The sequence below is a fragment of the Thalassophryne amazonica genome, chromosome 15 (assembly GCF_902500255.1).
Source record: "Thalassophryne amazonica chromosome 15, fThaAma1.1, whole genome shotgun sequence".
NCBI classification, from domain to species: Eukaryota; Metazoa; Chordata; class Actinopteri; order Batrachoidiformes; family Batrachoididae; genus Thalassophryne; species Thalassophryne amazonica.
In genome coordinates, this window is record NC_047117.1 from 57,147,771 (window position 1) to 57,161,976 (window position 14,206).

At 39.8% G+C, this 14,206-nt stretch overlaps 1 protein-coding gene across 2 annotated transcripts in view; it reads right to left on the reverse strand.

The window, feature by feature from the left end:
* Nucleotides 1-14,206, reverse strand: part of prkcaa (protein kinase C, alpha, a) — a 488,890-nt gene that overhangs the window by 293,759 nt on the left and 180,925 nt on the right. For both annotated transcript variants that reach the window (XM_034187877.1, XM_034187878.1), the window contains exon 3: nt 12,462-12,544. In XM_034187877.1, the coding sequence (XP_034043768.1) occupies nt 12,462-12,544 (83 nt within the window). The remainder of the gene's footprint in view (nt 1-12,461; nt 12,545-14,206) is intronic.

A 14,206-nucleotide genomic window follows, 5' to 3' on the forward strand; every position in this document is an offset into this window, starting at 1 on the left:
TAGTTACACTTCAGACGGCCGAGCCCAGTAAGTCATTGAAGGCCTGGATCTTATTCTTGATCCATGACAAAGCCAAACCAACTATGATGTCATTGCTTAAAGACAAGTCTAATTTATGAACCGTGAACCAGTCCCAGATGATAGCGCCAGCCAGTTTTGTTTACAGCAGAAGTAGCTGTAGTTCTGAGAGAGTAGAGGCAGAGGTTCTTATTTAATGTGTGGAGCCAACGAAAGCCCGAAGAATGTGTCCAGAAGTGCCCACGGCACGTGTCTCTCACTCCTCCCCAACACTCCTGTTGAAAGTGCCAATTGGGAGTGTAGCTACAACCAAGAATCAAACCTGGATCGCTGGCATCTCAGTTCAACGTGCAAACCATTACGCCACCACCTCCCTAGACTCGATAGATATTCAATATCATCAATGATATATGCCAGCAGTAAACTTCCAGACGGTTTTCTCCTCAGAAAACCTGATTTATAGAGAAAAAGCTGAGCAGAGTTTCCTAAAACCATGATGTCATATTTCAGGTCTGAGGACATCAACTCTGCAAACCTCCTCGCTGAGAGAGAGCGAGCGAGCGCAAGAGCCAGAGAGAGCGCTCTTGCTTTCAGTCTGTGGTTTTTCCTCAGGAACTGTCCTCTCTTCTTTCTTCACTTCCAAAGAAATCCAACTAATGAACTGAATCCATGTAAACCCGGTTTTTCCAATTATTGGATGACTGAAGTGCATGTAAATGCGAAAGATCAGGTCATTACAGTTATCTTAATACTAATGTTTATCTGATTATCATTATGGTCATGTAAACGTGGCCAATGATCTCTTTTGGTGTCATATAAAATAATATGCATTTCCTCATAATGCATATTAATACACCCTAATGCATTACTGTCCTCTGTCATATTTAGTAAGTAGTCAAGAAAAAAATTTTGAGTTCAGAAAAGTTCAGAATAAAAAAAAAAAAGAAGCCAATTTGCAAATCATGGTTCCTCTGTAGGTTTTACTTAAGATGCCAACACTTCAACGTCCAGTTACGTTTTTAACAAGGTCCCACTTTGACTTGCTCATTAACCAGTGGAATGTTAAAAAAAAAAAAAGAGAGAAAGATTTCAACACCAACAACATTTTTGTTGCAGTGGGCCTTTTAAAAAAGAGGTGGCCAACACCCTGGCACTAGGGACCTGACTAAGAACACAGATGAAATGCTCCACTGCTTTTGCCTGTGGCACAGAGTTCAATCTGTCTCGAGCACAGCAGGTTTCTAAGCCTTATTACCACAACATGTCTCCAACATGTACTGGAATTTGTCAAATCCTTCACCTCCTCAATGATTTATCCTTTCAATATGAAACACCCATATTACACGTTAGATTTGTGGATAAGGTCTAGCTCTTACTTGTATACAGAGAATCAAGATGATGTGTGATTTTGTGCTACTGGATATCAAACTGAACTAAATAGATTCCTCTCAAATTAACTGATTTGAGGTGATGTATTTTACACAATTATATCCATCAAATATTTGATAAAATCATTGAATATACAAGAAAAGCACACAGAATATTAGTGGAAAAGAGGAGCTCTTAAAGCTCTGCCATGTCACGCTCATGTCAGTTCTGTCCTTTACTGTTATTCTGTCCCAGTTATCTGTGCTGTGTACAGACTCTGTGTGCAATCAGAGGAAAAATCACTGCAGATTTACAAGGTTCAAATGTGTTGTGCCGGTTATGTGGACATCAATGATGCAGCAGCCACAAACCCACACAGCAGCTTGTACGTCAAACCTCTCAGTTTCATCTGCTGAGCACCTCTTGTGAAAGGGGAAGCGTTTGCATTATTAATGGTTGTACTGTAAAGAACTGATGTTACTTAAGCTGCTGGTAATATAAAACCTGCAAGTCCAGTGGAAAGATTTTTTTTGTTTTAATCACAGCCGCACAGACTGTACTAATCCTTCAAATATGGCTTTTTTAAGCAAAGAATGTGACTGAATTTAATAATTTTGCTTGCTATTTAATTTATACATGCAGTAATTAGTGAGTGTTTGCACTTTCCACTCAGTTCTGTTTCTGTTCTTGTAAACAGATGCTCCTATCCCCCCCCACCTCCACATATAGCAGATAGGAATGTTTATTGACCACACATCAAAACTGCAGCAACTGCATATCACGATAGACAATTTAATATTGTGAAACCTGACTTGCATGGAAATCTCAATTCAAACTGCGGGTGTAAACCTTTGTGAATATTCAACATGCAGGATTGTTGGTCTAGTGGACCCGTTGTTCAAAGGTGGAGGCCACTGGGCCTAAATAGCCAAGGTCCAATTTGTCTACCAAAAAGACTTTACCAACGAACTGGCAAAGGTTCAGTAAACAGGATGTCAATCACACTGGCAGAGGTACAGACAGTCGTGAGGAAGAGGCATGGTCCAAAAGCAAGGGGTGTTCAAACACAGAGAGGCAGATTCACAGGCGGTGGCAAAAAGGGAGGTCAAAGCAAGCGAGGTTCATACACAGACAGACAACATCACTATGGCGAACAAGAAGGCTGGAACGAGGGCAAACGCACAAGGCAGGAAGCTCAAAGAACTGGCAAAAAAGGACTTGAAACACAAGGCTTAAATACAGGGAGGGTAATAAGAGCCTGATGTTAATTAGGTGCAGAGAAAGGTCAGGAAGAGGGCGTGGTTCGATGAGACACACAAGACAAGAGTAGAGTGACAGGTGGGCGTGACAGACAGAAGCAGATACAACAAGTGCACGTAACTCCCCAAAACCAACATTGATAAAAATACCTAAAATGAAGATGAGCCAAAAACCAAAGACCCAGTAAAATGCCAGCAAGAAAAGAATAACAAGAAAATAAAAGTCAAAGACTAAAAGTAGAATGGAACTCACCACGTGGCTAACTGCTGATGATCTTGTTCACATAAAATCCTTAGAAGATTGCCTTGCAGCAGTGAGAAGTTGGATGTCTAGAAACTTCCTACTTTTAAACTCTGATAAGACTGAAATGATGGTTCTTGGTCCAGTGAGATATCGGCATCAATTTGACCAGTTAACGCTCAGCCTCGGCTCGTGTGTCATACATCACACTGACAAAGTGAGGAACCTTGGGGTAATTTTTGATCCTTCATTGTCCTTTGGCCTCCACATTAGAAATATTACTAGGACTGCTTTCTTCTACCTGCGAAATATAGCGAAGATTCGTCCCATCCTGTCTATGGCTGATGCTGAGACCCTGATCCATGCATTTATCTCTTCAAGATTGGACTGCAATGTTCTATTTTCTGGTTTACCGCAGTCTAGCATTAGGGGTCTCCAATTGGTTCAAAATGCTGCAGCCACACTTTTGACACGAAGCAGAAAGTTTGACCATATTACACCCATTTTAGCATCCCTTCACTGGCTTCCTGTCCCAGTGAGATCAGATTTTAAGGTTCTGCTACTAACCTATAAAATTATTCATGGACTGGCACCTCCCTACCTAGCTGACCTAATTAATCCTTACGTTACCGGCCCGGGCTTTACGTTCTCAGGGTGCAGAACTACTTTGTGTCCCTAAGGTGAATAAGAAGTCACAGGGTCACAGAGCTTTCTCTTATCGTGCCCCTGTTCTGTGGAATGATCTCCCTGCGTCAATAAAACAGTCAGATTCTGCGGAGACTTTCAAGTCCAGACTTAAGACGCACTTATTTTCCCTTTCATATGGCTAGCATACTGGTACAGTTTTGTTTTACGCTTTTTACTCTTTTAATTCATTTATTAGTAACTGGAGTGTGCCGCGGCCTCAACTTTACCTAAATTCTGGGTCTTTTAGTGAAGTTTAGGGCTAGTGGCCAGTGATCACCTTAGTATTTCTCTGTTTTTCTTGTTGTTTAATGCTGGCAAATTATACAGTATTTTTTGTCTTTCTGATGCCTGATTCTGTTTTTTCTCTCTGTTTAAGGTGCAGCTCCATCAAGAGTTGTGAGTTGTATTTGTGTTGGCGATCCTCCTGTCCCGTGCGCCAATAGCATTTCTTGTATATTCGTCCGTGAATTGTTCTGTGAATTGTTCTGTAATTTATGTTTGTAGCATGGCCCAAGCAGAGGGTCACCCCTTTGAGTCTGGTCTGCTTGAGGTTTCTTCCTCAGACAGAGTTTTTCCTTACCACTGTTGCTCTGGGGGTTGGTAAGGTTAGACCTTACCTGTGTGAAGCGCTTTGAGGCAACTCTGTTGTGATTTGGCGCTATATAAATGAAAATAAATTGAAATTGAAATTAAAGTATAACAGATAATACAGCCAATGACTAAAATGAAAAGCAGAATGAAAGAACAACAAGAAAATAAAAGAGAGACTAAACTAGAACAGAACTCACCATGTGGCTAAAGTATAACATAATGCAACAAATGCCTAAAGTGAAAAGCAGAAAATCAACTATCTGGGCCAGACAGAAAAACAAAGAGAGGGAAACAGAATAAGACAGGGGACAAAACATGACACAGGGCTGGACTGGGGCCAAAACATGACAAAAAGGTCAACCATTGGGATCAAGGTCATGCCTGCTAGTTTATTGGTCCACTCTTGCCAAATCCTTTTGCTGATTTCTAACAAATTTGATATGTCAAAGAGGGCTGACCTGATATTGCCTTGAAAGAATTCATTTTGGCAAAGTTCAACGAATTTGATCTTCAATCCAATTTGGCCAAATGTGGTATACACTTACAGTAGGTAGACTCCAGAATTGCCTTGACAAGGTCAGACAGGAATCAATCACTGTGATGAAGGTCTAGGTAACTGAGATCTAATGTCAGTACCCCTCACTGTTTTGATGTCCATTCAGTGGTCGCAATTTTAGATATAGAAAGGAACACCTACATTTCCTCAATTTCTGTTCACAGCACTAATTCTGAAACACTTTAACCACCCCAACAATAACAATTTTATTCAGCGTTACACTGTTTATCTTTTTGCACAGGCTATAAAAAGGAATACATTTCCCCACAAATGATGCTGTGTATTCTTTATTACTGTTCATGTATCAGTGTCATCCACCTGAATTTGATATTTTTCAAGAATGTGAAATACTACATCGTTCAGTTTTACCATTACTTGCCTTAAACGGACTGTCCCTATCATCAGCACCTGCTTCTTGACATCTTCCTTAATGGAAAAAAGTAACAGCACAAGCACAAATATATTACACCTCTCAGAGTTTCTTAATCATGCAGGGCTGATGGCCAAGTGGTTAATGCGCTTGGTTTCAGTGCAGACGGTTCCGGGTTCAAATCCCACCCCTGCCACATTTCTCCATGTAATGTGGAGTTGCGTCAGGAAGGACATCCGGTGTAAAACCTGTGCCAATTCAACATGCAGATCCACATTGGATTTGCTGTGGCGACCCCAAGTGCAAACAAGGGAGCAGCCGAATTGACTTACAGAGTTTCTTAATCATGTTTGATTTGTCTTTAAGAAAGCGAATGACCTGAAAATGAGGGAAATGACTTAGGAACAGAAATAGCCAGTCTGAAATAACACGTCACACAGACTGGAAACAATCTCCACCTGTGGCCCTTACTGTACAATCACTGATTCTCCAGTGTATTCACTATCTGCAGCTCTGTCCTTGGAACAAACTCTGCAGCACTTTATGTGAGGAACAACAAACTCTTGGTTGCCTTGAATAAGAACCTTAAAACTGTGCTTCTGAATAATCTAGTGGCTCTTAAAAGCATCTCTGCAAGGAATTTGTGTACTTCACTTCTTCTGCAGAAGAGTTGTGAGTCATAACGTGCAGGCAGCCTAGATACTGCAGTTCTTCATGATATCGGTTGGCCACAGGAGTTATTGCAGTCCTGGATAGCACGCCTGGGAGGCAGCAAGCCTTGTAATATGTGTGGTTGCCATTAGCAACAGTTCTGCTAAGTGCAAAAGAATGGGTATTAAAAGCAATATTTCAGCTGCATCATATATTTTGATTTGGCAAGGGTAAAAATACTGCATTTTTAAAGGAAAACAGCTCACAACATTTACTGTGAACGCAACAATTTGCAACTACAGATTCAGATCAAATCATGCAGGACTGCTATATATTGAAGTGAAATCCAGAAAGCACACATTATGCAGTATGGCACCCTTACACACAAATGTGGCAATGACCAACAGTATCTTGTAAAAGTACTAAATTATGCTGCCCACTATAAAAACAGAGGGTCAGTAGAGGTGAGTTATAAAAGCTCAGAAATTTTCTGAATGCTAATAAGAGAACACCAATAAAAATGTGGCCTCAACATGGAAAATAAAATTAATTCTGTAATGTTCCAATAATACAGATATTTAAATGTCTCCAGCAGAGTTTACATTCTGGACTATGACACATTATGCAGTGGATGAATGAATCACAGGCTTGCACCATATGAATTTGAATAAATCTGAATTATGATCACTGATACATTCTGAGCGATGTAATATTGAAAAGCTGGAGTCATATCAACACAGGATGAACCTGCATTACCATTACTACTATGGAGCCAGACTGTTCTCTGCTGTTTCAGCTTCCGTGCGGCTCCTGGCACAAACTATTTAAAGAGTCTGGGTTGATGATCTTGGGAGGCACACTGACATATCTCCAGTTACAGAGGCCCGGCTGTGCTGTTGTAGAGAGGTTATACACCTCCATTAAAAACAAGAGTCAATTAAATGGACTTTTACACGTAACACACTTGACAGCATATGTAGCTGGCACAAGCAGCAGATGTGGAATGGAAATGGAAGCTTCGATGGATGTTTTCAATGCGTAGTCCATATTTATCAGGAATCACAATTGCACTTCAAAGACAATTTAACAGAAAAATCTATTTATTACCCACGGAAGCCCATTTTGTTTTGGTTTATCTGATTAATATTTGAGAAATATAGAATGCAATGCTGAAGGCCCCTTCACACATCGTGCAAAGTTTTGTCGAATACGACGAAACAGCGCAAAACAGTTCGAATTAGCGCACCATGAAACATCGCGCCGACGGGCAGGCATGCACAATCCCGGTGCGAGGGTTCGTGCACGTGATGTGTGATGATGATGTGTAACCACATCTCACCACATCAGGCCGGTTATGTGGAATAAATAAAACATAAAAACCAGCTGGTACCTGTGGAACCACATCGCACCGCTTATGTAGAATAAATTTAAAAAAAAAAAAAGCGGCATCCTAATTAAGCCTCAACTAAACAGGAGGGTGCTGCCAGATCTTTCCATCTCCAGAGTGGTAACACTTGGCTCATGTTTAGTGTTGTCTTGTGCAACTTGTCTGTGTTTATTCCCTGTTTGGATTTTCCTTTGGTTATTGTAATTTTTTGTTTTGTTCATTCTGCAGCCACCAACAGTTCCACTGGCTCATCAGGCTTCCTGCATCTGCAACCCATCCTACAGTGCCTTCACCTCCTGGTCTCCACCACACCACCAATAACCTGAACACCATTACAATAAATTTTAATTATTCATTATTATTTCATGCCTCATTGCATTTCAGTTCCCAGTAATCTCATAACAATTATAGCCTGCAGCTCCAAAAAACAAACAAACAGTAATTTCCATCACTTTTGGCCATTGCACAAATAAAAATGACCTTTGTCATCCTTTTTGCCATTTTTACCAAAATAAATCCATACCATTCAGTCATAGATAGTCCAAACAATACATTTTTGGAATCTTTATGTTCACACAAGTAATATGGTATAACTTTCAATATGACTGCAACATTTTTTTAAATCTTGACCCCTGTGTAATTCTTCAATGAGGTCAGCTCCAGGATGCCCCCACCTCTGAAAATAAACATGAATTAATTTAGAATACGTGTGCCAAATTTGGTGCTTTAGTCGCAAAATGAAGAATTGTTATGGAAATTTTAACTAAGCTGCACCACTACAGGGTACTTGTCAAGATGTCAATATGTCAGCATGTTAGTCAGTAAGTCCCTTCAGCTTCTCCATTGTTTTTCACTCTGTGTCACCACAGCAAAACCGAAGTGGATTTGCATGTTGAATTGGTACCAATTTTATGCCAGATGCCCTTCCTAACCAACCTCACATTACACAGAGAATGGGCAGGGGTGGGGTTTGAACCAAGAACCCTCCGCACTGGAAGCAAGCGCACTAAAAGACCGAAATTAAATTTCCTAATGTAATTTTTTTTTAAATTATGTAATATACTTTTTGTCTATTTTATTAATCAAAGTAACAACCTTTTCACACGATGAACATCCTGATTACTTTGGAAGTCTAAATCTCAATGCATAATTCCACAAAGACAAGAAATTGGAGAAAATCAATCACTAAACTGATCAATACGATGTTCTAGTAAAACCATGTGATCAATCAGAGGAAGGCAGTTTTAAAAGTAAAAGGTTGTCACATGGGTAAATATTCACTTATTCAGTCTTTACTGCTTCACAGTCATATTTATTCATTTGATATTTCAAAGCTTTTACCACTTTTTTTTTTGTTACATGCCTAAGATTTCTGCAAACTACTGTAGGTGTAATGTCTTTTGTCACCAGTCCTACATTTTACATCTGTCTCTCAGCCAGAGCAGTTCATTGCTAATGGCGCAGTAATCGGCTTTTGTCTGAATCCTGCTGAATGAATTAGAATTATTATTTAGAGTTATACTGTGAATACATAACCCCTCCAGGGATCAGGGTCACAGTCAGTGTGTGATGATGTCACAACCACTAGCTGGAGGACAAACGACTGACTCTGACTGCAATATGAAGCAAGAGAACAACCAAGAGTTTCAGCTGTTTCTGGCATTACTGCAAGTACTGGAAAACTTAAATCACTTTTCCAAAAGTATGTGTCTAGTGATCCGAAACTGAATGCACTGCCTGCTGCTGCTTAGCTGATGAAATTCAGCCCTAAATGGCTTTCTTTGGGTATTTGCTTCCACTGGGAAAAACAGATCTTCTCGATATCAACTATCCACTCAGGCGTTACTTTCCCTCTCGTTAGTAGCATGAGTAGGGATGGGTATTGATATGGTTTTATCGATAGATGCCATTATTGATTCTGCTTATCGATCCGATTCCTTATGGATTCCCTTATCGATACCTCGTGAATTTTGTACTAAAAGTAGGCTTTACAGGTTTTCTATGTATTTCCTTGAGTCTTAAAGTAAATAAATATGAAATTAGTCACTGTATCCTTGATCTCTGGACATAAATAAAAATAAATAAAACTGTGTTTTGCTTTGAAGTTATTAATTCAGACTGAATTCTATCGTTCTATCTTGACTTGTCAGAGAGCCGCGCAACGTTTGGAGCTGTGTGAACAGAACGGAGGATGATTCTCGTTTCTTTCTCGCAACAAGACAGGAGTCCCAGTTAGTAACTTTAATCCGCACAAAAGTGAATCACAACTCATATTCAGGGATGAAAGTGGTGAAAAACAAAAAAAGCTGAAACCCAAAATTACCCCCCAACACCACCTGCACGAAAATGTTTGAATTCTAGAAGCTCTGAAATGCAATCTGGGACTATTCCAGACAATAAACTGGAGTGAGTGCAGCATCCATTTAGGTGAGAAAAAAAAATTACAACTTTCCTTATTCAAATTAATTCCAGTAGTATTCTGCTCTTACTAGGATGCAGCAATTTTCTAGTTTGGCAGAAAGTTCTGGAGGAAATCACTGAAGAAATTAACAAACTGAAAATATGGTTTGACCGAAACAAACTGTCACTGTCAACTTAAATAAGACAGGGATGAAATGGAGGTGTGAGAGTCACTAGGTGTTCACAGGAAACATTTATTTCTGTATGTATTTATATATTTATGTTAGTTGCTATTATATATTTTCTGTTGTGTTTCTATTCAGGTTCTTTTTGTCTCTTTCTCTAAAATTGTATATAATAATCATTAGATTATTAATATATAAGCAAAAATAAATTTAAGGAATACTACAATTTGAAAACAAATGCACCCGAACGTGATGACGGCTGCAATTGCTAAATCCTAACTTTTAACATTGAAAATGCCATAGACATGCTAACGCATTAGCATCGCTCCCGTTTTTAAGTTATAAAATACATCTATCAATTGTTTCAGAAGACCATAACAGGTCGGTTTAACATAGAAAAGGTAAATAATACTCACAGACGTATGCTCTTTAGGGTTTTAGCGGGGGAAAATTAAGCGAAAGAAAGAAATAAACGAAGCAATCGACCGAAGCATTGCTTCAATCTGCGAACCACGCTTCGATTGGTTCAAGGTTCAAAGCAAAGCCGCGCTGCAGAAAAGTTGATTAAGGACCCGCTGCAGGGTCTGTAATCAATGTAGAGAAATGATCATTTTCCTGACAAACACCCGCCAAAACAATGGCCACTCTGAAGGACCGATGACAGAATCGTTAAGCACAAAGCTTATTGATGTCGGTGGATCGAATCATTTCTTAACAATACCCGAAAGGAACCGGTTATCGATACCCATCCCTAAGCATGAGCAGTAAAGTCTTGGTGAAAACCCTTATCTTTTAATGATAGAGGCCAAACTTAACACAGCCAATATTGTCAAGCTAGCTTTGCAAGTGCAAAGACGTTTTGATAATAACACAAACGTTTACAAAATGCAACCCCAAGATGAACCACAGTTCCTTCATTGGCATCGGCAATGATTGATATTTAGATAAATTGGAGTCCGCTGGTCTTTAAAAACAGGCATCAGTGCTGGATGATACAAAAAATAAATAAAAAACTGGAATCTGGCAAGATACAATACAGATAACATAAATTCCTATTTAGTAGACCTATTTCAGAGATAGATATGTCAGCTTTAGCAATGTCTTTATTTAATCAGTGAGTGAGTGATTTCAGCAGATCTGGCAATTTCACTGTTCTTTTGTGCGACTGATTAAAAAAATATTTCCAAACAAATCACACAAACTACACAAATCACTCTGTCATGAAATGTTTGCTGCAGATTCCACAGGCCAGTGTCATATCTTTATTTGTTTACAAAATGAAGCTCAATCTTCCTGCATTCCTGGGTGAGTTATTTGGCTTTTAAAGCAAAGAAAATATTGTGAAGCTTGTGTGGCATGTCGCCAGCAGCATCTCAAGTGTTCCCTGTGATTAGCAGAGCCACCAGAGGATTAAGGGAGCCAGTCAGGCGAGTGGGTCGGTAAAATTTCTGTAAGTAACTCCATAATAACCGCAGCATATTACATTCTAAAATTTGGGACCCTGATAGATGCACAAGACAAGCAGCGAACCTCTTATTTTGAGCCATGTTGGCACCTTTTAACATCATAATTATTTTTTATATCAGTTTTATTAGCAATGATGGCACAGAGGGACATGTCACCACACAAAGGCCTTTTATTTGCACTCAGTTTATGAAGGGTCATTGCTAATACCAGGGTCCTGGTGGCCACTAAGGCCACTGTTATCTCCACTGTGTCGAGTGAAAACACCGGATAGAATCCTCACAATTAAACCATTTTACTTTGTTAGAATGTTACTTGACATCACCTATATCTATCAGGATTTCAAAACTTCAAATCTGAATATACAGCAATTATTACAGAATTAATGAGATCTTTTGTGACCCCTCTCACTGTCCCACGTACTAAATACCATTAAGTACATGCCATGCTAATAATGGGGAGGAAATCAATAAACAATTCCATAAATAAATTAATTTTAGTCATGAAATCAGGGCTATAGGCTTAGTCCCAGAGGTCACTTGCCATTCCAGGCAAGTTGGGGGGCAAATCTACTTGCTGCATTTAATAATCCATTGAGTATTTGCAAATACAGAGTACTGATCTGGTAGTTGTATTTACTGCAAGCACATTAAAATGAATCTGGTGTGCATGCTTGACAAGATAACAGCTCTGCCATGCAATAATAATAATAATAATAATAATAATAATAAAATCACCTTCAATTAAAGCTGCCCCTTTATGTTTTATTTTTTCTAAGTAAACAGATATTTTTTATATTGCTCCTCAATTCCACTTAGCACAAAATTGCAAGACTAAAAAAATAGGACACTCAGGGTACTACTCATATCAATAATAAACATTTTAACTGTTAAAATATATTTATTCAATTCTGTATTGAGTGGGATCAAGACAGAAATACAGAAACAACTGAAGAAATGTAGAAACAGAGAAAAAATGGTGTAACACAGAAATATTCCAAGTATGGAAATGTTTTTATTATTCCTCTTTTATGACTAAAATGTATGTATCCATCTATATGTGTGTGTGTATGTATGTACGCATGTCTGAATTGTTTTAATTCTTAAAATTATTAATTTATTAATTCATTGATACATATGTCACTTTGTGATTGATGTCAAAGAGCAGCAGTAAAGAGACAGTCTGGTGTGGCTGCAGACTGGTGATAGTGTGTACACACTTTAGTGAAATGACAGGAAAGGCACCTCCTCAGCAACAAACAACAGCTGGGCTTTGGTTACTTACGTCTGTGTCGGGTCCCTTATCTGCTCCTGGGCAGGAAAACGTGACAAATTCATGGCACCGCTTGTGGACCACAAAACAGCAAACTGCAGGCAAGGACAGGATGGGGACAAGAAAAAGAGGGAGAGTGAAAAGATTCATTCAGGTGGCATTATTTTGAAGTGATTAAGTAGACATGAACAAGATGAATATATCAAAAGAAAGGGACATTTTGATAAGCGAATGAGCCGCTGGAGAGATAACAGATGTCTGGGCTCTGCTCCTTATCGTGTGCCCAGATGGTCAGGCCAGCCTGCAGGCTGACTGCTCTCACTGCACAGTCCAGTGCCACCTCCTTAGAAACACACCAAGCTCCATAACACCACAAACACAGCACACAGACTCACATTCTTATGCATGTGCAACCCCAACACCAGCTTCCTGACATCAAGATAAACCTATGCAAAAGCAGAAGCACTCACTGTCTATGCACAGACGCAGCACCCAGGCATCTGCACCTACGCAGTGTCAGTGCACGCCATGTCATTTTCAAATCCTAAGCGTCAGGTCACAGAGTGCATTAGTGTCTGCAGCCAAGCAAGCGGCCAACTCTGAAAGATGGAAGACACCTGGAGCTGGCTCACAGAAGCTGAGTGACACAGGGACGAGACAGGCTGAGGGGGATAATTGCAAAAAACAGAAGCTTTGCTGTTCTGTCCTCGTGTCCAGGCAGATGCTTCAGAGATGTGTCTTGATACGTATTTATTCTGCAGCTCTTTCTTTGTCCTCAGGGCTTTAAAGGAAGAAACTTGCAAAATGAAAGAAAAGCCTCTGAAGCTGTGGTTTTCTCGATCAGACTCCATTAGTGGTTGCTCTTGCATCAGTGACATGATGCATTTACAGGGACCTTGCTTGAATGTACCACGTCTTTCAATCCAACAGAAAAGCAGTTCACAATGTTCATCCTTCAGTCACATCCACCTACAGGTTGACTTTCTGCTACATTCCTCAAGTCACTCTGCCCAATCACAAACAGCTGAAAATGTTTCTGTGAAGGCTCTCCGTTGTCCAGGTGGTTTCCATAGTAAAGAAGCTTGAATCTTCAACTGGACTGGGTTGCTTGACGCGAGGACGTTTCGCTTCAAACTGCAGACGCTTTCTCAGCTAAAATTCTTGATCTGGTAGTCTGACTTCTGTCTTGACTCTTGTAGAGAAGAACAAGAGTCAAGACATACCAGTATCTGAGATACATGTAACTATGTCTGTACCAACCTGGTCTCACGGCAAGTCGTGATTCAGCAGCACGAAATAAACAATCTATTGGTTCGTGATATTGTGACGAAAAGGACGCCATTTTCATCACGGCAGCACAAATTAATTCTAATACATTACGTGATGGCTGCACGAAATTATAAATGAAGCGGGGGGGGGGGGGTGCTTATGGTTAGGGTTAGGCGTAGGGTTAGGTTATGGTTAGGGTTAAGAATAGTGAGTTAAGAAAAAACCCCGTCACGAAAATTTGACTCATTTCGTCACAGAAGCACGAAAAAAAAAAAACGTAAGATTGGGCTGGTCTGTACAAACTGGAAGGTTTATGAATGTTATACAAGGGCTGTCAATAAAGTAACGGTCCTTTTTATTTTTTTCAAAAACTATATGGATTTCATTCATATGTTTTTACGTCAGACATGCTTGAACCCTCGTGCGCATGCGTGAGTTTTTCCACGCCTGTCGGTGACATCATTCGCCTGTGAGCACTTCTTGTGGGA